General features: G+C 35.4%; 1 protein-coding gene across 1 annotated transcript in view; it reads right to left on the reverse strand.

The window, feature by feature from the left end:
* Nucleotides 1–26,859, reverse strand: part of LOC118922865 (ankyrin repeat domain-containing protein 26-like) — a 121,647-nt gene that overhangs the window by 85,460 nt on the left and 9,328 nt on the right. The window contains 7 exon segments of the mRNA XM_057499338.1: nt 1,482–1,635; nt 2,769–2,782; nt 6,596–6,753; nt 10,528–10,610; nt 11,745–11,996; nt 23,144–23,205; nt 26,413–26,519. Coding sequence (XP_057355321.1) covers nt 1,482–1,635; nt 2,769–2,782; nt 6,596–6,753; nt 10,528–10,610; nt 11,745–11,996; nt 23,144–23,205; nt 26,413–26,519 — 830 coding nt within the window.

Genomic DNA, 26,859 nt, shown 5'->3' on the forward strand with positions numbered 1-26,859 from the left:
AAGTGAATCTATATTATTATTCCATTTTGCATTGATTATAAATAATTTATGAGTCTTACATGTTTTTTGAAAAATAAGAGTACTATGTTGTACACCTGAAACTAATGTATGTCAACTACACTTCACTTAAAGATTTGAAAATTAAAAAACAGACTTCATACATAGGCAATATTGGAAATCTACTTTCCATAAACTAAAGATTTGCTTTTTCTAAAGAAATTCATCAAAAGGTATTCATTCAGTCATCAACTGTTTATCTGTGTATACAGCATGTACTCACTAAACACATAATATGTGCCAATGACATTGGCACAAGAAGCATGGATTTTGTAATTTAGAATTTTATACTCCAAAAGTAATAATGTAATAGATTTATAGTTCTATTTTTATTGTAAATAAACAAAAGTCTTCTCTTTTCCTCCAGAATCCAAACAACCATGAAGTTACTATAACCTGATCCCTCAGAGCACCTTGCAAAATCATAGCTGTTCATGACAATACTGTCAAAGGCACTAAATATCTAAAATCATCAAGGAATGATTACATTCTATTCAGTGTGACCTGTTTTTATATTTAGTAGTATATAATTTTTAAATATTTATGTATGATAAAATAACTTAAGTAATCATGTATATATTCAATCATATGAGAATATTCCTCTTAGGAACTAATTCTGAATCAACAACTTCTTACCATAAAATAATACATGAATAGGAGTACTGTGGACCACTTGTTTACTATAATCTTTATTTAAAAAATTTTTCTTATTGAAGTATATTTGATATACAATATTATATTGGTTTCAAGTATATAACAGTGATTCAACAGTTATATACATTAGTAAATCCTACCCAACTACTGTAGTTACTGTCAACATAGAAAGATGTTACAGACCTATTGACTATATTCTCTATGCTGTACTTTCATCCCCATAACTACTTTATATGATGACTGAGATTTTGTGCCTCTTTATCCCCTTCACCTATTTCACCCACCCATCCCATCCCCTCCCCTGTGGTAACGACCAGTCAGTCTCACACACTCAATAAGATTTTTAATACCTGAAAATACAAACAAAATTAAATTAAATAAATAATTCCTTTTCTATTGGCTCATTTCCAACAGCATACAAACATATTCTACAAGCTCCCATCTTAAAATTAAAAAAAGATTCCCTTGAACTCCACATTCTTTGGTTATCATTGATTTCTCTATTGCTTTTTTCCATTAAAAAATCTCTAAGAAATGGTTTACACTTATTCACTACTGGTCTACTTTCCATGACTACTATTTATTGAAAATGCTCCTTATCAAAGTCAGTTAGCCTCATCTTAACCTTTCAGCAGCCTTTGAAATTTGAAAAAGGAAACGTGAGCATTCTTTTGAATTGGCCTGTCACTATGTTATAGTGTCTTCGATCCACAAAAAATAATCACTGGTAAAATTCGTTGATATGGAAATAAAGTATGTATAGACTTTACCTTCCTTCACCCTGATCTATTTCACTTGAACTGCTGTCATCATTCACTTGTAGTAGACCACCAGTTAGTGCATCAGCCTTCTCAAACATTAGTTTAGTCACAGATTCTTCTGATGTCCATTTGTCATTTTAATTTTTCTTTACTTCCTTCATATTATTTTTAAAAATCCATAAAAAAGCCATTGTTTTCTAATAATTTTACTCACAAAGAATAAAAGAATTTTTGTAAAATTCTGTTATGCATCTTAATTCACATATTAATTCACAGAATTATGAAGTACCAACCATTTACAACATATTCCTTGCTTCAAAGGACAGATAAATAGACAATTATGATACAACGTGATATGTAAGAGCTGACATATGAAAAGGTGTGAGCATAATGAAGGCCTTACCAAAAAAGGAAAATAAACAGAAGTCCTCAGGAAAAGAAATGGGAGTAAAACCATTCTACTTAAAGATTAGGATGTGAACACAAAGACTAGGCACATGGCATTTAGATAGTGCCTGGAACCTGAAAGGAAAAGTATAAAATATTGGAAACAAGTAGTAAGAGATGAGTCAGGAAAAAATTCTAATGAACCTTGAATGCTATCCTAAAAAGCTAGAATTCACTGCCTAAAAGCAATGACTCTTAAACACAGAAGTAATAATTAGATTTGTGTTGTATTTTGGTTTTTATTTAAAATATAACAAAATTTAACTTAAATGAAGTTTTTAGCATAGCATTAAGGCACATATAATATCAAAGAAGAAATCAGGGAAGTTATCTCAGCGGGAAAAACTTTACTTGTAAAATACCTATATGTCAGAGTGACGTCAACATCACAGCTGAGTAAGATGTACCTGTTTTATCACACCACCAACAATCTGGCACCCATCCATGGATAGAAGTGCCTTTGTGGGAGTTGTGGAATCTAGCATCAGAGGCCAAGGGACCTCAGAGGAGTCTCACCCACCTATGCCTCAGGCAACAGGCATTCAGGCTATTGTCCCAGCTGTGGACCTGCCAGAAGCCCATAAACTGACTCCAGCCCATAATTACATCGGGGAGCCCTGGGAAACACTGTCTTAGATAATCACTCATGGATGACAGCCTTTTTGGAAATCCAGTTTTCAAGCAAAGTTCAAGTATACCAGTGCGGAAAAAAAAAACTAAGTTTGAACACACTGGAGAAGGCAGTCATTAAAGACTGAAGGACAGCAATGCAAAACTTCAAAGAACGTGAAAAATCAAGGAAATATGGAACCACCAGAGGATCACAATAATCTTCTAGTAACTGATTCCGAAGGCCTGGAGAGCTGTAATTTATCTGACAAAGAATTCAAAATAGCAGTGTTAAGGAAACTCAATGAGCTACAAAAAAGCACAAAAAGACAATTCAACAAAATCAGGAGAACAATAATGAGCAAAATGATAAGTTTAACAAAGAGACAGAAATAATAAAAAAAGACCCAAGCAAAAATTCTGAAGCTGAAGAATACAATAAATGAAAGGAAAAATGCAATAGAGAATAGAAAGCAGAATCGATCAAGTAAAAAAATCTATGAGTTTAAAGACAGGAACTTTGAAATTATCCAGAGGAAAGCAGAGAAAAAAGGAATGAAAAGAGGTGAAGGAAGCCTATGTGAATTATGGGATACCATCAAAAGAAACAATCTGTGAAATATTGCAGTTCCAGAAGGAGAAGAGAGGTTGAAGGAGGCAGAAAGTTTAAAGAAGTAATGGTTGAGAACTTCCTAACCCTACAGAGAGCTTTGGACATCCAAGTTTCTGAAGCTCACAGGTCATCAAACAAACTCAACCTAAAGAGCTCTTCACAAAGACAAATCATAATGAAAGTGTCAAGAATCAAAGACAAAGAGAGGTTCTTAAAAGTGATAAGAAGAAAGATGCTTTTCATCTACAAGTAAACCCCTATAAGACTATTAGCCATTTTTCAGCAGAAACCTTACAGGCCAGGACAGAGAGAGTGGGATTACATATTCAAAGTTCTAAAAGAAAAAATTGCCAACCCAGAAAACTACCCCAGAGTTATCCTTCAGAAATCAATCAAATCAAATTTTAAAAATTGACATACCACATTAATAAAATGAAAGATAAAAATCATAAGATCATCTTAATATGTGCAGAAAAAGCATTTGACAAAATTCAACATCCTTTCATGATAAAAACTCTCAACAAAAAGTAGGTATGCAAGGAATGTACCTGAACATAATGAAGGCGTATATGACAAGCCAATAACTAACATCATACTCAGTGGTGAAAAACTGAAAGCTTTTCCTCTAAGACCAGGAACAAGACAAAGGTTCCCACTCTTCCTTTTCAACATAATACTACAAGTCCTAGCCAGAGCAATCAGTCAAGAAAAAGAAATAAAAGGCACCTAAATAATAAAGGAATAAGTAAAACTGTTTGTATATGATGTGATTCTTTACAACAAAATCCTAAAGACACCATTAAAAGTTGTTAAAAGTAATCAATGAATCACTAAAGTTGCAGGATACAAAATCAAAACACAGAAATTAGTTGCAGTTCTACACACTAAAAACAAAGTATCTAAAAAACAGTGAAGAAAATATTCTATTCACAAAACATCAAAAAGAATAAAATACTTAGGAATAAAGTTAACCAAGTAGGTGAAAGATATGTTATATACTGAAAACTATAAAACTTTGATAAAAGAAATTGCAAAAGACTGAAACAAATGGGAAGACATCCCCCTGTTCATGGACCAGAAAAATTAATATTTTAAATGTTCATATTATTCAAAGCCATCTACAGATTCAATGCAGTCACTACGAAAATACCACCAGCATTTTTCACAGAAATGGAAAAAACAATGCTAAAGTTTGTATGGAACCACAAAAGACCCCAAATGGTCAAGGCAATCTTGAGAAGGAAATATCTTGAGAAAGAAGGAAGTGTGATGCCTTCTGACTTAAAACTATATTACAAAGCTATAGGAATCAAAACAACATGGTACTGGCAGAAAAGTAAACACAAAGAGCAATGGAACAGAACTGAGAATCCAGAAATAAACCCATGCATATGGTCAACGAATATTTGACAAGAAAGCCAAGAATACTCAACAAAGGAAAGACAGTCTCTAGCAGATGGTGCTAAGAAAATTGGATATTCACATACAAAAGAATGAAATTGGACCCCCATCTTATACTATTCACAAAAATTAACTCAAAATGGATTAATAAATTAATTGTTAAGATCTGAAACCATAAAACTCTTATAAGAAACCACAAGTGAAAAAATCTTTGACATTGTTCTTGGCAGTGAGTTTGGATGTGACACCAAAACACAAGCAACAAAAGCAAAAATAAATAGAGCTACAAAAAACTAAATAGTTCCTACAGAGCAAAAGAAACAGGCAACAAAATGAAAAGGCAACCTACAGAATGAAGGAAAATATGTGCAAATCACATCATCTGCTAAAGGGTTAATATCCAAAATATATAAGAAACTCATACAACTTATTAGCAAAAAAACAAAGAATCCAAGAAAAAATGGACAAAGCATCTTAATTGCCATTCTTCCAATGAAGATGTTCAAATGCTGAAAGGTACATGACAAGGTGCTTAATATCACAAATCATCAGGGAAATGCACATCAAAACCACAATGAGATATCCTCTCACAACTGTTACATGGCTCCTGTCAAAGACAAGAGATAGCAAGTGTTCATGAAGATGTGGAAACCCCATGCAGTGTTGGTAGGAACATAAATTGGCATAGCCACTGTGGAAAACAGTATGAAGGCTCTTCAAAAAATTAAAAGTAGACCATCATATGATCCAACAATATTACTTCTGGGCATATATCTGAAGGAAATGAAATCACTGCTGAGAGATATCTGCATTCCTATGTTTGTTGCAGCACTATTTATAAAGCAAAGACATGGAAACAACCTAAGTGTCCATCAGTGGACCAACAGATTTTTTTAATGTATATATTTACAATGGAAGGAAATCCTGCCATTTGTAACAACATGGGTGAACCTTGAGAGCATTATACTAATTGAAGTAAGTCAGAGAAAAACAAAACTGTATGATCTGATGTACATGTGGAATCCTAAAAGAGGAAACTCAGAGAAACAGAGAATAAGTTGGTTATTGCTAGGAGGAAATGCAGGTGAGTGAATGATACCCTGAAAGCCATATGAAGAAAGCTTTTTGGAAGAAAGAGTTTTCACTGGGTCAAATATTCTTGAGGGTCATGCACTCAGAACAAAAAGAAAAAATCTGCTAACTAGTAATTTTGTTGGTAACAAAGTAAAATGCCAGTGTAACATCTAACTTCCTTCGTAACTCAGCAGATATTTAAAGTACTCTAACAAAATTTGCTTAAGACATAACAATGAGGCAAATGCTTTAAATATACTTAAGTTGTGAAACAATCAGTACACTAAATCTAACTTTACTTTATTAAGTATAAAATTTATTAATCATGAATATTAGCTCAGATTATAATTAATTTGTATACTACATTACTTTGTTTCCTTATTGGTGGGTATTTAGACTATCTCCCACTTTTTGAGATCACAATGCTATAATCAATACCCTTACATACATGTGCAACATATTTATATAAATAGCCTTAACATATCTGCCATAATACACACACACATAACATATATATATAATGATCTGGTATATATTATATATATAATAATGTATAATAAATGTTTTTAGAATGTATGTGTATGTTTGTGTGTGTGTATGTGTGTGTTTACACAAGTCATGTTTTCTTGTAGGGTCTAGTCCTGGAAGTGAAGCTGTAGGGATCAGGAGATGACATATTTGAAATTTTGAAACACACTGCTAAACTACTCCTCAGAAAGATTTTACCAATTCCATCTACCAACAGTGCAGGAGAATGCCTTTGTCCTCAACATTTGCGTTATCTGGTTATTTTTATTATTTTTTAAAGATAATTATCTTTATGGCTGCAAAAAGTAGTATGTTATTTGTGTTCTTCTGATTACCAGGCAAGGCTGATTATCTCCAGTAAAAGTATAAAATTTGTTAATCTTAAGTATTAGCTCAGATTAGGATTCATTTTATAGGAAAGTAACAATTACCTAGTGTTAAATAGGCTTACCTATCAGAATCTTCACTCTGCGCAAGAGGAAATTGCTGGTTATCAGTTTTGTCCCTTTTTCTTTGTTGAATTAACCCAGCAGCAGCAGCAGCAGCAGCATGTATGTTTCCTGATTCTCCCATGTCATTACTTTTGTGCTGCTGCTTTTCTTCTTCAACCTTTAAGGAAAGTTTGAGACTAAGAATGATTGTTATTACTTTATTCATTAAAAAGAAATTCTTTGTTTTCATTAACTTTATCATTTGACTCTGCCTGATTTTAACTGCTACAAATATTTCTGTGCTTACTTTAATTTTATCATTACAGGTCACTGAAATGTTTGCAAACTCTGTTTCATTTCTGTTTGAATAAAAGCAGTAGATTTAGCCAACATTTCTTAATCTTGGGCTCTTACTCACATCCATTCACTCTTTGCTATCTAACATTACCCCCTCACTTGGCCAGAGACAGAGACACAATAACAGACACAAAATTTATCCTCTTCTGTCTTTACCATTTAGAGGAAGTGTCCTTGTGGTGCTTCCATGACAAACAGGATGCACCCCTCCTTCTGCACTAAGCTACTCTTTCCCCAATACCTTTTAAAATTTTAATTCATTTGGATTTCAGGGTATCGAGAAAGTGGTGATGTGCACTAAAATATGTAAACCAAAGTTCACCACACACAAGGAGCAGAGCAAAACTGACAAACCATAGAATTATGGAAAGTGAGCAATGCTCCTCAAATTTTACATCCAATAACCACAACATTTTATAGCTAGAGGGTATAGAAGTAATTATCAACTTTAGCCCCTTCTCTACCAATAATGGAAGTAAAACCAAGAAAGGTTAAATGATTTGTCCAAAGCTCCTTAGTGGCACACTTTGCATTTTATGGCACCAAAAGAGATAATATAATTCTTTAATACTGAATCAGATAAATTACCAGATAAACTCATCAAATTAATCAGATAATCTAAAAGTGTTACTTTGGCATGGTAATTTAATACCTTTGTTGGAGGTGATGGACATCTAGACAATCATGTAATTTCTCTTTTAAAGGAGGATATCTCTAGATCTTGACTATTTTAAAAACTCAATGTACCTCAAAACTCAATTTTCTCCTTTGGACTTAAACACTGAATTTTTTGCTGAAGGTTTATGCTACCTATATAATAAAGGCATACACGTCAACACTTACCACACTTAAATAACAATATAAAGGTTTGACTCAACAGGAACATCTGAGAGTGGTGATAAAAAATGTGGAAGTATATATAATATTAGTTATTAGAAATATATTGAAGTGAACATGTTGGAATTCTAAATTCCAAGGGTTTGAGTAAATCAGATTAGATTATACATACTAAAGAACAATAAACAGATTGATAGATTGATATACTTGCTTATATTTCATTGCTTCCTTCCCATTTTATTGTTTATGGAAATGCAATCTCTATTTAAGCGAATAGACTTTTAAAAACCCAGAGCTTATTACATTTTTAAAGCAACTTCCTTTATGCTTACTCTGGTTCAGAAGTCCCATGGTACACAGCTAAATTAGATTCCCAGTTCATATGCTGCTTAGAAGACTCACAGACTTAGACTTAGGTTGATGAGGGGAAAAAAATTATGAGAATGTCTTCCTGACTCCTATTATTTAGATTGTGGAAATAATCTACTTCTAGACACAAGCTTTTGACATAGTGAAAAATCAGAAGGGATCATATAATTTATAAAGAGAAAAAACAGTAGCAACAATGAATGTCTATCTCTTTTTGCAGTTGAACTTTCTGTTTACAAAGCCAGGAACTCTACTTGTAACATGCCTATCTCATTCTTAAACTTTTGCACGTTTTGCTGCAATCCTTCATTTAGATATATATCTGAGGTTCTGTCACTACACTGTGGAGAACTCACATTTTCTAATTTGGGTTCCATGCTTTTATAGTTATTAGCATCTGCAATTATCTGCAAATAATGGCTTCTGGAACAAGTCTTCTATTGGTTTTGTTTCCTTATAAGTTTGTCTAACAGCAGACATATCGTGCCTTTTTATTTGAATCATGTATTTCATCTCATTGGAGCATTCAACCCAAAAATCAAAAAGGCTTTTTATATCACTATAAGATATATGTTCAATGTCTAATTTCCAATTGGTGGTATTTTGACTCTTATTTTTTGTCATTTGCTTATCAAAGTCTTGGTCTTCTTTCACTTCAGATGTAACTACCCCTTACTTTATTTTCTGTATCATTATAAAAACTCTCCTAATTTTTGTTAAAAACATGTTCAGTGTCTGGTTTGTTACAATTTTCATAGTCTAATTTATCTTCGATTAAATAAAGCTTAGGAGATGACTGGCAAGTGCATTCCAGGGATCCAGAGTATGAATGAGATGGAAAGACATTTTCTTTCTGTTCAGGAAGTGCCTAGAATACTACAGAGACAGGCACTCCAAATGCATCTCTTTCATCATAATCAGGTACACTATTTGTCAAAATAGGTATTTTCTTTACTTCTGCTTTAGCATTATCATGTAGTGGCTCTTCCTCAAGACAAGCTGCAATTTTGTATTTTTCACAAATTTCACCAAACTTCTGCCTTAACTCATCTGTGACAAGTTTTAAATTACCTTTCCACTCTAATTTTCCTTGTTTAATGCACATTTCCTCATGCTTTTGCATACAAGGAAGTCCTGAATACACAGATAAATCCTATCTATCACATTACTCATTCACTTCTGTGTCTTTACATATTTTTACAGATGCAAAGGTGGAAGAGTTAATTTGCTTGATTTGATTTTCTGCTGTCTTTTATGCCAGAGTACATGTTTGTAAAATAACTTTATCCTTAATGAAGTATGGACAAAGAAGAATTAGAAAATAAAATTTAACTGTTAGATTTCTTAATCTATGTTTAGCTACTCCCAAATCACTGGATTATAACTAAGAAATGAAAAATAACTTGCCTTTAAGAGGAACCCCCCACAAATCTAATTTTGTCACTGTTGGAACTGAACAATTTATTATGTTAACTCTACCAAAAATGAGTTAGGAGATGATTTTATTTTTACTGTTACTAAGGCTTCCTCACTTAATATTATTTCACCTCACTATACCTTAAATACAAAACCCCTACAGTGCACTTAAGGATTCTTTTTGAAGATTAATAGAGAATAGGTAAACTTTAAATTATTAGAAGTCAATTATCAATTAACATTAGAAAGAAAAGCAAATTCCTAAATTTTAATTCAAAATTATATACAGTGATAGTGTATACATGGATATTGATTATCTGCTTGCATCCAGTTCTAATATATTCTAATATCCCCTGATGAGTGAATAACAAAATCTTAACTAATTTCCAAAACTGAAATGAAATAAATTAGAAAGTTATTGTTTGTAACCTAACAACAAACGTCCCATCCTGGAAGGTGTGACTCTCTTAATAGGCAGTTGGGTTGATTTTATGACCCCATTCTCTCCCTGAATGTAGTTTCTGAAGTCAATTATAGATCACAAGGCAGAATAAATCTTTATCTTAGCATTTAGTGATTGGCAAAATGAAACTGCAAATTATTATTCTTTTTATATGAATCCAACACAGTGGCTATCATTGTTATACTGTTCATAATTTCAACTGCTTAGTCATATGATTTGATATTTGAATGTTAACTTCTTTATCATGTGAAGATGTTATAAAAATAGAGAAACAAACAATATTCAGGAAATTCTGTTTACCTTAATTCTAAGGTTAAAGTTTAGCTATAAGCTATAACACTTTCTAACAATATTTTAAGTTTGTGACATTTTATAAAGAATTATTATTGAGTGATCATCTATTGACTATGAAAAGCTAGTTCAAAAGGTAATTTCATTTGTACTATGTTACAATATTAAAGCATAGTAAACATTATTAAACCAGAAACTTAAATTATAATTTTTATATACCTGTGGGTGATTATATTCACTTCCATCACGCCTTTCTTGTTCTTCCTCTGATATCATTTGTAAGTCTACTTCTGCTGACAAATCTATATGTTTAGTTAAAATGAACTACTTAGAATGGTTAGATAAAAGCCATAATCTTTAAAAAAATAGAAAATAATATTTTTATCAATCGAGAGTTTAAGTTAAGCTTTATCTTTAGCTGAATATTTACTTCTTTAGGTAATACTTCCAAATTATCTATAAATTCAACAAACATTTGGGAAATACTAGATATCACCTGCTTCATGGATCTGCCAAACTTGTGAGGAAACAGAGCAAGCATGTCAGTTGTACAGGTAACTAACTGGACTAACTACAGCTCACAGTCACTACTCTAGGATATAACTGAAAATATTTTATAAATACAATGTTAATTCTAACAATAGGAAAGAAAAGATAAAACTACAGGGGTGGAAAAAATAGTGTATGCTTTATTACTACAGACCTGAGCATATAACTGATTAGGGGATTGAATTAACTGATACATAAAGTAGAAAACACACTACATGTAGTTGATCAACAGACTAGGTATCCTAAGAGAATTAAAATTGTTTTCTATATATTAGTTTTAAATGATACGATGCTCCTTAAAACCAACATTCCTTGTGAACTATTTATTCATTAAAATATTATAAAACAAGTTGACAGACTGTGTACATAACTGAGGAGGTAGTAGTAAATTCTTGATAATTCCCATTAGTCCTGGGAAAGCCAATTCTAAATTATATAGTCATGGAAAATACAAGGAATATTTCAATTTTTGGTTTTGGAGGGTACTCTTTTAGTTACACCAAATATAGTTATAATTAGTAATTCTGAATTCAGAGCTATAAAAGTAAAGCTAAGAAACTACATTTTGTTTGAATAGGCAATCTTCTATCTTTAATTATTTACCTAGTTTCCCAAATAGTCCTCAAACTCTAAATACAATTCTACTACCCACTCAAGTATATTCCGAACACCAGCCTAAAAGAAATTCCTCCTTCTAATTCTTTGTTGCTTATATATTGCTCTGTTTAGAGAAAGAATGCAAATATCTTGCTAAAAGGTATTCTGTTTGGTTGTAGGCTGCATAGAGTAAACACAAAGATTTTACCACAAAATGATGTTTGAAAAGTCAAAACTATGGTGAAGCCCTGGAGAAGTATTCCAGTGTTGAATTCTCTATGCTTCATTACCTTCTTTGCTCTCTCTCTGTTCTGAAAGCTGTGATTCACACAGGTCACAGAGCGTATAATTCCCTAACAGAAACACAGCTCCAATATTAATCTTTTCTTTATCTGTTAAGGTCATCTGTCCAAATTCTGTGGATGCTGTCTGATTTCTGGTGATTGATTGTGACACAAATATACATTTATCATCAATTTTCAAATCTCTGGATCTCTTACAAGTCTCAAAACTGAAACTAGGAGAATCCCAATCTGCAAACTCTGAAAACAAAGTTTCCATTTATTAGAACGTAAATAATAATACAAATTTGACTAACTTGTAAATGTCTTTATCAGAGAATCCTCCTCTCCCCACCAAAACACACTACTCCTTCACAGCTCATTGTATTTTACATGCCCTATACAGCCATTCGTATAGATAAGTTTAACTATTGTCTCTCATTTTTTCTATTTTCTTATATTACTTACTCTGATTTGCTCATCAATCTCTAATACATATTCTGTATTCCATAGAGCTTTGTTTATTAGTAATTAAGATTCATGAAGGTACAAATTTTTTTGTTATTAATGAAGTTTATGGGTAACCACTTATTTTACACTTAAATATGCATGATGGTATCATGTGTTGTAGAGACATGGGTTTCAAAAAAAAATTCAATGAGTGGTACTACTTTAACTACACTGATGCACAAATATCTTCAGAATTCATTTGTTAAGCCTGGATAAATATCATAAATTATGTGAGAAAAGACAGCCTTAAGTGGCCTTAATTGTCTAGGTCCAAAGAGTACAGAGTGCCATGAGAAAGGAAATTAATACATAACAAACATATTTCCCTTTTTAAAAAAAAACACATTGACAGATTTAAACTTTTTAAAGTAAGTGAGAGAAAAAGCAAGGAATCTTTGAAGCCCTTTCATCACAAAGGACAGTTTATCATTTCATCCATGAGCCCTGCATCGTTTAAAGTGGTGGTTCTCAAGTATCACCTGGGAATCCCTAGAGTCCTAAGATCCACCTGCTCATGGGGTCAGAGAGGTCAAAACTATTTTCATCATAATACTAAATGTTACTTGCCATTTTCACTCTCATTCTCTTACAAGTATACTGTGGAATGTTTCAGAGATAAGATATGTGTAACATCATAGCGCTAATGGCTAATGGGATGTATGATTGGATACACATGTATTTAAAATTTTCCAGTTTTAATTTCTAATTATCTATAATATCATGAGTATCAATAAATATAACACATCTAATTAAAGGTTCCTTAGAATTACTGTTTTAAAAATCTACTAAATATTCATGAGAATATAATTAAATATTTTGCCCATTTTTAATAATCAAAGACATCACACACACACATACATAGAGTCTGCTTAGAACATCTGGTTGGCTTAAGATAATCAGTGTAACAACACTAAGATGAAATAAAGTTAAAACATAATTGACACATCAGCAAGTAGAGCTTTAGTCTAAGTAAAAGTCAGAATTCAAATAAGCATTTTAAAACATTGAAAAAATCTTAGAGTCTAATAATTAACCCCTGGGAAACCCTAAGAAATACAGGGAATTCAAACTGGGAAATTTAGGTTATCAAAACACAAAAATAGAAATTTCTGAGAGGGGCAGAAGATGGCGGCGTGAGTAGAGCAGCGGAAATCTCCTCCCAAAACAACATATATCTATGAAAATATAACAAAGACAACCCTTCCTAGAATAAAGACCAGAGGACACAGGACAATATCCAGACCACATCCGCACCTGAGAGAACCCAGCGCCTCGCGAAGGGGGTAAGATACAAGCCCCGGCCCCGCGGGAGCCGAGCGCCCCTCCCCCCACCTCCCGGAGGGAGAAGAGCAGGCAGAGCGGGAGGGAGACGGAGCCCAGGGCTGCCGAGCACCCAGCCGCAGCCATCCGGGCCGGAGTGCAGGGCCCTCGATACTAGGAAAACAGGGCAGCAAGAACAGTGAGCAGGCACTGGAGGCTGGGCGACAGAGGACATAAGAAAAGCGCGCGACCATTTTTTTTTTTTCTTTTTTGCTGTTTTGTTTTGGCGAGCGCTTTTTGGAAGTCTTAAAGGGATAGGGACCCCAATACTAGGGAAACAGGGCAGAAAGACTGGTGAGCAGAGGCCTGAGGCTGGCACCGGAGAATAAAGAAAAACGAACGACCACCTTTTTTTTTTTTTTTAATTAAAAAAATATATATATTTTTTTAATTCAAAAAATTTTTTTTTTCTTTTTTTTTTGGTGGGCGTTGTTTTGTTTTGGCGGGTGCTTTTTGGAAGTCTTAAAGGGGCAGGGTGGGTCACTTAATCCAGAGGTAGGGAATCCAGGGATCTCTGGGCACCCTAACCCCAGGGCTGCAGGGAGCAGGGAGGCCCCTTACGGAGATAAATAGCCTCCCAGCCGCTCCTGCTCCAACGCGACTCCACCATTTTGGAGTAGCTGCCCGAGCCAGGCCACGCCCACAGCAACAGCGGAGATTAACTCCATAGCAACCGGGCAGGAAGCAGAAACCCTGTCTGCGTGCAGCTGCGCAGCATAAGCCACTAGAGGCCGCTGTTCTCCCAGGAGAGGAGGGCCACAAACAAACAAGAAAGGAAGTCCTTCCAGCCGTCACTCGTCCCAGTTCTGCAGATTATTCCTATCACCATGAAAAGGCAAAGCTACAGGCCGACAAAGATCACAGAGACAACACCAGAGAAGGAGACAGACCTAACCAGTCTCCCTGAAAAAGAATTCAAAATAAGAATCATAAACATGCTGACAGAGATGCAGAGAAATACGCAAGAGAAATGGGATGAAGTCCGGAGGGACATCACAGATGCCAGAAAGGAGATCGCAGAAATGAAACAAACTCTGGAAGGGTTTATAAGCAGAATGGATAGAATGCAAGAGGCCATTGATGGAATTGAAATCAGAGAACAGGAACACATAGAAGCTGACATAGAGAGAGACAAAAGGATCTCCAGGAATGAAACAATATTAAGAGAACTGTGTGACCAATCCAAAAGGAACAATATCCGTATTATAAGGGTCCCAGAAGAAGAAGAGAGAGGAAAAGAGATGGAAAGTATCTTAGAAGAAATAATTGCTGAAAACTTCCCCACACTGGGGGAGGAAGTAATCGAACAGACCACGGAAATACACAGAACCCCCAACAGAAAGGATCCAAGAAGGGCAACACCAAGACACATAATAATTAAAATGGCAAAGATCAAGGACAAAGAAAGAGTTTTAAAGGCAGCTAGAGAGAAAAAGGTCACCTATAAAGGGAAACCCATCAGGCTAACGTCAAATTTCTCAACAGAAACCCTACAGGCCAGAAGAGAATGGCATGATATATTTAATACAATGAAACAGAAGGGCCTTGAACCAAGGATACTGTATCCAGCACGACTATCATTCAAATATCACGGTGGGATTAAACAATTCCCAGACAAACAAAAGCTGAGGGAATTTGCTTTCCACAAACCACCTCTACAGAACATCTTACAGGGACTGCTCTAGATGGGAGCACTCCTAGAAAGAGCACAGCACAAAACACCCAACATATGAAGAATCGAGGAGGAGGAACAAGAAGGGAGAGAAGAAAAGAATCTCCAGACAGTGTATATAACAGCTCAATAAGCGAGCTAAGTTAGGCACTAAGATACTAAAGAGGCTAACCTTAAACCTTTGGTAACCACGAATTTAAAGCCTGCAATGGCAATAAGTACATATCTTTCAATAGTCACCCTAAATGTTAATGGGTTGAATGCACCAATCAAAAGACACAGAGTAACAGAATGGATAAAAAAGCAAGACCCATCTATATGCTGCTTACAAGAAACTCACCTCAAACCCAAAGACATGTACAGACTAAAAGTCAAGGGATGGAAAAACATATTTCAAGCAAACAACAGTGAGAAGAAAGCAGGGGTTGCAGTACTAATATCAGACAAAATAGACTTCAAAACAAAGAAGGTAACAAGAGATAAAGAAGGACACTACATAATGATAAAGGGCTCAGTCAAACAAGAGGATATAACCATTCTAAATATATATGCACCCAACACAGGAGCACCAGCATATGTGAAACAAATACTAACAGAACTAAAGGGGGATATAGACTGCAATGCATTCATTCTAGGAGACTTCAACACACCACTCACCCCAAAGGATAGATCCACTGGGCAGAAAATAAGTAAGGACACGGAAGCACTGAACGACACAGTAGAGCACATGGACCTAATAGACATCTATAGAACTCTACATCCAAAAGCAGCGGGATATACATTCTTCTCAAGTGCACATGGAACATTCTCCAGAATAGACCACATACTAGGCCACAAAAAGAGCCTTGGAAAATTCCAAAAGGTTGAAATCCTACCAACCAACTTTACAGACCACAAAGGCATAAAACTAGAAATAAACTGTACAAAGAAAGCAAAGAGGCTCACAAACACATGGAGGCTTAACAACACGCTCCTAAATAATCAATGGATCAATGACCAAATCAAAATGGAGATCCAGCAATATATGGAAACAAATGACAACAACAACACTAAGCCCCAACTTCTGTGGGACACAGCAAAAGCAGTCTTAAGAGGAAAGTATATAGCAATCCAAGCATATTTAAAAAAGGAAGAGCAATCCCAAATGAATGGTCTAATGTCACAATTATCGAAATTGGAAAAAGAAGAACAGATGAGGCCTAAGGTCAGCAGAAGGAGGGACATAATAAAGATCAGAGAAGAAATAAATAAAATTGAGAAGAATAAAACAATAGTAAAAATCAATGAAACCAAGAGCTGGTTCTTCGAGAAAATAAACAAAATAGATAAGCCTCTAGCCAGACTTATTAAGAAGAAAAGAGAGTCAACACAAATCAACAGTATCAGAAACGAGAAAGGAAAAATCATGACGGACCCCACGGAAATGCAAAGAATTATTGGAGAATACTATGAAAACCTATATGCTAACAAGCTGGGAAACCTAGGAGAAATGGACAACTTCCTAGAAAAATATAACCTTCCAAGATTGACCCAGGAATAAACAGGAAATCTAAACAGACCAATTACCAGCAACGAAATTGAAGCGGTAATCAAAAAACTACCAAAGAACAAAACCCCCGGGCCAGATGGATTTACCTCGGAATTTTATCAGACATACAGGGAAGACATAATACCCATTCTCCTTAAAGTTTTCCAAAAAATAGAGGAGGAGGGGATACTCCCAAACTCATTCTATGAAGCTAACATCACCCTAATACCAAAACCAGGCAAAGACCCCACCAAAAAAGAAAACTACAGACCAATATCCCTGATGAACGTAGATGCAAAAATACTCAACAAAATATTAGCAAACCGAATTCAAAAATACATCAAAAGGATCATACACCATGACCAAGTGGGATTCATCCCAGGGATGCAAGGATGGTACAACATTCGAAAGTCCATCAACATCATCCACCACATCAACAAAAAGAAAGACGAAAACCACATGATCATCTCCATAGATGCTGAAAAAGCATTTGACAAAGTTCAACATCCATTCATGTTAAAAACTCTCAGCAAAATGGGAATAGAGGGCAAGTACCTCAACATAATAAAGGCCATCTATGATAAACCCACAGCCAACATTATATTGAACAGCAAGAAGCTGAAAGCATTTCCTCTGAGATCGGGAACTAGACAGGGATGCCCACTCTCTCCACTGTTATTTAACATAGTACTGGAGGTCCTAGCCACGGCAATCAGACAAAATAAAGAAATACAAGGAATCCAGATTGGTAAAGAAGAAGTTAAACTGTCACTATTTGCAGATGACATGATACTGTACATAAAAAACCCTAAAGACTCCACCCCAAAACTACTAGAACTGATATCGGAATACAGCAAAGTTGCAGGATACAAAATCAACACACAGAAATCTGTGGCTTTCCTATATACTAACAATGAACCAACAGAAAGAGAAATCAGGAAAACAACTCCATTCACAATTGCATCAAAAAAAATAAAATACCTAGGAATAAACCTAACCAAAGAAGTGAAAGACTTATACTCTGAAAACTACAAGTCACTCTTAAGAGAAATTAAAGGGGACACTAACAGATGGAAACTCATCCCATGCTCGTGGCTAGGAAGAATTAATATCATCAAAATGGCCATCCTGCCCAAAGCAATATACAGATTTGATGCAATCCCTATCAAACTACCAGCAACATTCTTCAATGAACTGGAACAAATAATTCAAAAATTCATATGGAAACACCAAAGACCCCGAATAGCCAAAGCAATCCTGAGAAAGAAGAATAAAGTAGGGGGGATCTCACTCCCCAACTTCAAGCTCTACTATAAAGCCATAGTAATCAAGACAATTTGGTACTGGCACAAGAGCAGAGCCACAGACCAATGGAACAGACTAGAGAATCCAGACATTAACCCAGACATATATGGTCAATTAATATTTGATAAAGGAGCCATGGACATACAATGGCGAAATGACAGTCTCTTCAACAGGTGGTGCTGGCAAAACTGGACAGCTACATGTAGGACAATGAAACTGGACCATTGTCTAACCCCATATACAAAAGTAAACTCAAAATGGATCAAAAACCTGAATGTAAGCCATGAAACCATTAAACTCTTGGAAGAAAACATAGGCGAAAACCTCTTAGACATAAACATGAGTGACCTCTTCTTGAACATATCTCCCCGGGCAAGGAAAACAACAGCAAAAATGAGTAAGTGGGACTATATTAAGCTGAAAAGCTTCTGCACAGCAAAAGACACCATCAATAGAACAAAAAGGATCCCTACAGTATGGGAGAATATATTTTAAAATGACACATCCGATAAAGGCTTGACGTCCAGAATATATAAGGAGCTCACACGCCTCAACAAACAAAAAACAAATAACCCAATTAAAAAATGGGCAGAGGAACTGAACAGACAGTTCTCCAAAAAAGAAATACAGATGGCCAACAGACACATGAAAAGATGCTCCACATCGCTAATTATCAGAGAAATGCAAATTAAAACTACAATGAGGTATCACCTCACACCAGTAAGGATGGCTGCCATCCAAAAGACAAACAACAACAAATGTTGGCGAGGCTGTGGAGAAAGGGGAACCCTCCTACACTGCTGGTGGGAATGTAAGTTAGTTCAACCATTGTGGAAAGCAGTATGGAGGTACATCAAAATGCTCAAAACAGACTTACCATTTGACCCAGGAATTGCACTCCTAGGAATTTACCCTAAGAACGCAGCAATCAAGTTTGAGAAAGACAGATGCACCCCTATGTTTATTGCAGCACTATTTACAACAGCCAAGAATTGGAAGCAACCTAAATGTCCATCCATAGATGAATGGATAAAGAAGATGTGGTACATATACACAATGGAATACTACTCAGCCATAAGAAAAGGGCAAATCCAATCATTTGCAGCAACATGGATGGAGCTGGAGGGTATTATGCTCAGTGAAACAAGCCAAGCGGAGAAAGAGAAATACCAAATGATTTCACTTATCTGTGGAATATAAGAACAAAGGAAAAACTGAAGGAACAAAACAGCAGCAGAATCACAGAACTGAAGAATGGACTAACAGGTACCAAAGGGAAAGGGACTGGGGAGGATGGGTGGGTAGGGAGGGATAAGGGGGGGAGAAGTAGGGGGGTATTAAGATTAACATGCATGGGGGGGTAGGAGAAAAGGGAGGGCTATACAACACAGAGAAGGCAAGTAGTGATTCTACAACATCTTGCTATGCTGATGAACGGTGACTGTAATGGGGTTTATAGGGGAGACCTGGTATAGGGGAGAGCCTAGTAAACATAATATTCGTCATGTAAGTGTAGATTAGTGATACCAAAAACAAAGCAAAAAAAAAAAAAAAAGGGCAGTTCCTGTGTGGTAACCTCCAACGAGTTCTACACAAGGGTATAAAGGGCATATAAAAGTGTAGGTAAAGGGTCTGTTTGTGTTTATACAGAGGATCAAAGCCTAATTGGCCTACCCCGAAAATGAACTAAGATACGATATGAAGAAGAACTTCCAACACCAGCACTCTCTGGAAGACTCATGCCAGAAGATGATCATCAAAAAACCCCAACAAAGATCCACACACTGCTACAGCTGTAGATGCACTGATCCCACCAGTTCCTGGACTTGCCATGGGAATGAGGAAGGAGATATCTAAGCTGACCTGTGCATACAGTAAAACAACAAATTTGACTGGATCTATACTGTTGGAACTCAACCAAGAATTTGGAGAAGTGCAAATTGTAGCGCTCCAAAGTCTTACAACTACAGACTATTTACTGTTAAAAGAACATATGGCATGTGAACAGTCCCCAGGAATGGGTTGTTTTAATTTGTCTGATTTCTCTCAGACTGTTCAAGTTCAGTTGGACAATATCCACCATATCATAGATAAGTTTTTACAAATGCCTAAGGTGCCTAACTGGTTTTCTTGGTTTCACTGGAGATAGCTGGTAATTACAGATATGCTTTGGTTATGTAACTATACTCCTATTATGTTAATGTGTGTGCGCAATTTAAGTAGTAGCTTAAAACCTATACATGCTGAAGTTACTCTACAAGAAGATATGTCAAAGAAATAATCAATCTTCCCATGTTTTCTTCCGCCTGCTACTTCTATAGCTTTTCTTCTTCCTTCCTAATTACAACCCTTAAATAGAATTCGTGCCTCATATCAAATTTACCGAGTATCATAATTCTTCCAAGTGGTAAAGATACCTCAAGACAAATGCTGGGCATAGAAGCCACAGGGCATAAATATGCAAAGAAGTAAAAAGCTAACCTTTTCAAACAATAAGGCTTCCCTCTCACTTACCAACTGCACATTTCCCTGTATGGCCCCGGAAGATGACTGGTTAGCCAGAGACGGGTAAGATTCCTCAAGGGAGGAACAACCTAAGACAGGCACAGTCGCAGGGGGGCCATCAGGTGAGAAATTGGGGATCAACAGAGGTGAGGCTTAGAACCTCACCCCCCCTGTTCTGAGAGAAATCTTCTGCATACGTGGATGTTTTATTGCCCTGGTCTAGCTTGGATTAACACATAGTCTACAGGCACACACCTGATCATCTACATTTGCTCTCTTACAACACTAAACTATGTTTTCTACCTTTATCTTGTATCTACCTACCACTTCAGCATTTTATTAAAAATAATAATAATAAAGAGAGAAATGTGGTATCCACATATAAATCAAGTATAAAAACCAAATGAGTATTCATATTTGAACTGACTGTTTAGAGTTCATAATGCATGAGCAAAACCGAAAGTTTCTGTGATGACTGCCCTTGTACTGTTCACTATGTAACTTATTCATTATGTAAGAATTTGTTCTACATGTTAAAAAAAAAAAAAATAGATGTAACTCAGTCTATAAAATGTTAGGAGAACTCAGCCTGAGTTTTCTTTGTATTTAAGAGAAACATGTAAAGAAAGGTGGTCCTTCTAGCTTTTGGATGCTGTCATGTGAGAATATGATGCTTAGAGTCATTCCTAATTAGCTAACCAGGCAAGCAGATATAAAATACTGCCAACTTCAGAGCTAAAAAAGGGACACCTGGGACCCCGAAGACATCACTGACCCACAAAACAATCCTGGTTCCTATTATTTTAGCCAATGTTAATTAGGTCCTATGTATTATTTGCAGCTAAAAGCATTCTACCTAATAGATTTCCCAAGGCCTACAGAAGACCTATTCCTTTCTACAAAACTGTATGATGTGCTTTCACAAGTGCCCCCAGCTAGCTATCACCTCTTTCCCAGCCACTCCCATAGCATACTTTTTGTGCCAGCAAAATTGCACTGCTCATGAACCCTGCAAAAATATATGCCAGTATCTTAGCCTCTGCACGGCTGTTCCTTTTGTCAAACAAGTAATCTTTCTGTTCTTCCTGACAAATATCATCTGTTTGCCTCTACCCATCAAGCTTCTACTCACTCTGCATGCTTTCCTTAAATCCTACCCACTTTTTAAGAATTCCAATTCCTCCCATGGGTTTAAAGTGTCTGGCACATAGCAAACACCAATACAAAATGATAAATAATGATCATTGTAAGTTCCTAGTGGGCTCTGGCAGAGTGTAAGCACTGAATAAAGTATAGTAAATAATAAAAATTACAAAGATAATAAAAAGTTCCTGGAGGGTGGGGACTGTGTTTTTTAAATGTTTGTCTTCTCCGACATTCAGAATACCACTTAGTACCTAAAAGACACTTGACAATTATTTCTTAAGCAGACAATTGAATAAATAAGTTTTCTTTGAAAATTCTGTTTAAAAAACACAGAAATTAACCAAGGACAGCTCTATTCTATCATGAGCAACTTAAAACAAATCTCTGTCCATTCCATATTTGTGTCTCCTATAATTTGCAAAACCAACCTAAGATGTTCTTAGATAAAGTCGGCTAAGCTGAAGGCATCATCATTCAGTACAGAGTATACAATGCACAAGGTAACACACCTAGGGAGCATGCAGGGTTGTTGTTATTGTGAAACATTTCTGTACTTTTATTATAATATGCTGAGAACCAAGTTGGGCCATTGGAATATTTATTATGGTAAACTTTTGACTAGTGACAACAGAGCATCTTGTTCTAACAGTTTCAGGACAACTGTCCTACAAACAGGAGGAAACATCTGTTCTAATGAAGTCAACGTATCTCATTCTGTGTTGACTTATGAGGAATGAAGTTGATAACAGTGAGACCATATGGTTGGTGTAACCATATGGAAAGTAACCTGTTTCTCAATGAGGCATTGCTTTTCTGACTCCTGGACTACCAGCAGGTGTCTTTTAAGAGCCAGTCTCACTGGTATTGCTGCACACCAGTGAAGTTCTGCAGTTCTTACTGCCTGTCATTTATGTATGGTTCCAAGAGGGCATTGCTGAGTTCCCAGTCTTAAAGATTATTTTTTTTTAGTGAGACAATCACTATTTAGTAAGAAACATTCATTTTACTAAACAATCCATTTGCTGTAAAACTTAAAAAGTCCATTTTTATTTAATTATTTCTTACCATTATTTTTAATTTTATTATAACAAGTCCAATTTGTTATAATGTGATTATAGAGTAAACATAGAACATATTAACTTAAAAAGCTTTTTTCTTATTTATACAAAGTTATATAGGATCTTAGGGGTCACGACTAAATAAATAAATTTCTTTTTAGACAATACTGTCTCTGATTTTAAATTACCGACAATTAGCCTCTTAAATAATTCTGAATATTGGACTATCAAGAAATAAATAAAGAAAAAATATACATGCAATTTACATAGTTTTTCTTCTTTGCACTTTCATTATCAAAATTCCCTTATTCTTACTTTATCTATGGTAGGACCACCAAGACTAATTCACTATCCGAACTCTTACCTGGAGAAGGATTTAGAGAATTTTGAGAAGAAATTTTAGATTCCTTTTCCTCTTTACGATTGCTATGTATAAAAAAGGTTATAAATAATATTACTATTTTAACACTGATATGAAAAAACATTTACCAAATATATTAAATTCTTAAAGTGTACTTTGGATAACACCACAGCTATTACCAAAACTTTACCCCATATACTTCAAAAAGCATATCAGTAATCAAAGAAGAAAAATAGCAAGGTGGACCAATGATGAACTGAGGGGGCACTATGGCTTAGGAAATTAGTCAGAGGTAGCTTGCCATAATTCGACAATTACTTGTTAAGCAGACAAATGAATAAGAAAGCTTTCTTTGAAAATTATGTTTTAAAAAACACAGAAATTAACCAAGAACAGCTCTATTCTATCATGAGTGCCTTAAAACAAACCTCTGTCCATTCCATCTTTGTTTTTCCTATAATTTGCAAAACCAACCTAAGAAGTTCTTTGATAAAATCTGTTTTGATAAAGATGTCATAATGGATGTTTCTGGAACTCAGAAGGCCTAGCTCTATAACCAACAACTATTTGTTCTTGGACAAGCTGCATCTCTTCAATTCAAAGACTTCCTCTATATAATAGGGACCTTGCTCCCTCATTTTACAAGGTTGTTAGGAGGATTTAATGAGATACTACACCCCTAAAAACGATTGGAGAAACAATCTAGCAAGGGAATAATTTGTTCTTGAACTTGAAACTATTTTGGAATCCCAAATAAAATCTAACGCACATTTTCATAGGTTCTAACCAATTAGCTGCAGTGATCAGAAAATGTCATTATTTTTGGTTATCAGCTGTTCTTCCTTTGTGGCAATTCCAGGCATCTCAGCTACTGTATAATTCATATTTATAGATATATTCCCTCATTAAATTAAATAACAAAATTGTCCCCTATCATTGTAGCTAATCATACCAAAGTCAGAAAACTACTAGAAATCAAAACTTGGCTCTGACTACTACTATTCCTTCTCTATCTACTCAAACAGATCACCAAAGGAGAAAGGCAAGTCTGATCTCTTCCTGCAGCATTATTTGAACCTCTCTGCTAATATCTGCAACTAATGGTCCCAAATAATATTTGCACACACAAAAGGCAAACAATTTCCTCAGCAAGGATAAAGCTCTGGGTTAGTATGTGGGCCCTCCATGAGTTTTTGAGGGTCAGGGGAAGAGTGTGTGGCTGAAGCTAGCAGGCCCAGCTGCCAGGACAGGGTGCTGGTACTTTGGACTAGTGGCTGAGCATACAAACATGTATATGTGAACTGAGAAAAGGTGTAGCTTTTTTAGTCTAAGTGTGGATCACCATAAAGACTGAGTAATCTAGAGCAGCAAGGGCATCCTTGGAGCAAAGGTCAATCAGGATGGCCTGAAAGACCATTTCAATAGCAACACTGCAGCATTCAGCAGAAACAGAATGATTAGAATGTCCTTTTCCCTGCCTCCAAATGTCTTATGAAAGAGGGCTCTCTCTTTGGTCTTAGGGAACCTCTTAGGTTCTTGGAAAATTCAAGGGTGAGCGTATAGGAGATAGTCCCCAGGGATAAGTACAGGATTTTCTGCTATACTGAAGATGTCTAGACCCAAATAACATTAGAAAAATCAGAGATGAGACATTATTTGTGCCCCATGCCTAGAGGTTACACCTGGAATGAAATGGATAATGTTAGGTCTTAAAAGCCCTGTGATAAAGAACCCAGCACCAGTGCTATTTCTAGTCTAGCTTTTTGCTGGATTTCTGGCTGATGACGTGGACTAACTCATTGCCATTCCAAAACTGCCTGAACCAAACTATGAAATCTCACTTGTTACATATCAAGTAACAGTTAAATTATTTTAAACCTCAGTAGAGTAGTAGCTAGCATTTTAATGTAAGAACTTACACTTTACAACCAGTAACATGAGCATATTTTTCTGCAGCCCATCCATAGATACCTTGAGAAAAGAATCAATACCTTGCTGAAGAAGCCTGACTGTATTTGTTGATTCATAATTTACAGCAAGCATGAAGGCTGTGCTAAATTAACAGAAAGATTAACTTCACCCTTAGGAACTTAAGTTATTTAAACAGCAAATTTGATATGCTTTACCAAGTTAGTATCTTGCCTGTCTGTGTAGAATTGACCATTCACATGTTCAGGGGCTCATCTTTGTAAATTACCTCCACGGCAAAAAGGAAGCCTTTTGTCTAACTTGGGTATTAAGTAGTAGAAGTTGCTAATTTAAAGTCTTTTGACAGACGAGAAACTATGATGAGGTCACTTATGTGAAGTAGGTGAAGATTTAAATGAAGAATTCCCCATTTCTTCCTCGATCTGATATATTATACTTCAAAGTCAGCTGGAGAGCAGGTAAAAGCCGTTTGCATGCTTAAAACAATAATATTAGTAATAACAGTAATGCTCATAGTTGTAGTTAATGATACCAAGTATGTTCTAGGCACTAAATTAAGTGCTATATCTATAATCTTAATTACATACAGCCACCCTTGAAGGATATATTATTATCTGCATTTTCATATCAAGAAACAGACGGGTGCTGATAAGTAATGTTCCCAAAGTCACACACCTGGTAAGTAGGAAAGCTAGGAATTAAACTCAGTCTTGTGAGAATCTAAAGCCCATCTCTTTTCTCTTTATCACCCACCTATGACTTCAGTAAACAGAAAGTTTATTCAGTTAAAGCTACCTTGCTTCCTGTACCATACCAATGAAAAATAAAAACAACAAAATACACTAGAAATGAAAAAGGACAAAAACTGAATAGACCATAGTATATGGTAATAATAATTAATAGTCACAGGAACAACCTAATATCAGTACTCTAAAAAAAGCAACTTAAAGCAGAGAGACATCCAAGACAAAATCAATTCCTATTTATGTTTAACAAGCATCTCTTAAGGAAAAATATGGAGGTTAAAAAATACCATAAAAGGGTAAAGAAATTCAAAAATTGTGTTTTTAAAGAGTCTGTACTTTAGAAAACTGATATGACACCCCCCTTTAGCTAATAGTAAATCATATGGGCAAAAAAAAATCAACACTGCAAGTCAATATTGTAAAGGAATTCTGCTATATATACTGTTGCCCCATCAGAATAACTGCTTTTCTACTAACGAATGATGGGTTGATATTTTTCACTATGTAATTATCAATTAATCCTATTTTAATCTTTCTGACTTGAGTGGTTTTCACCACTCTAGAGCAATATAAGGTTTAAAGAAAACACTACTGTACCTTTTCATCATATCAGCTGCACATATACTTGCTTCTTTCTTTGCTAAAAATTCTACCATTTGCTGTTTGTTTTCACTTACAGCAAGTAAAAGTGGTGTAAGGTCATCCTGCAGAACAGCAAAAACAATTTACAAAATTACGTATTTCTAAAATAAACCAAAAACTTACAAAAGGCACTCTGCCCTTAAACAGAAAATATAGGAGTAAATAAAAAGTAGCCCCTTCCTTCTCAGCCCTCAGCGCTTTCATCTTCCGCTTTCTCTGGAAGCGCCCCTGCTCTACCTCTTCGACAGATAACCTACCAAGTCATTCTCAAAAATTCACTTCAAACATTGAAGTGTTCCAACAAGTCTTTGCTTCCATCACAGTGTTGATCATGGTGTGCTATACTGACCTTAGTGCTCCTCATCTAAACCAAGAGTTTCTTGAGAGCAGGGGCTATTTCTT

Source organism: Manis pentadactyla, chromosome 3 (genome assembly GCF_030020395.1).
Source record: "Manis pentadactyla isolate mManPen7 chromosome 3, mManPen7.hap1, whole genome shotgun sequence".
Taxonomy (NCBI): domain Eukaryota; kingdom Metazoa; phylum Chordata; class Mammalia; order Pholidota; family Manidae; genus Manis; species Manis pentadactyla.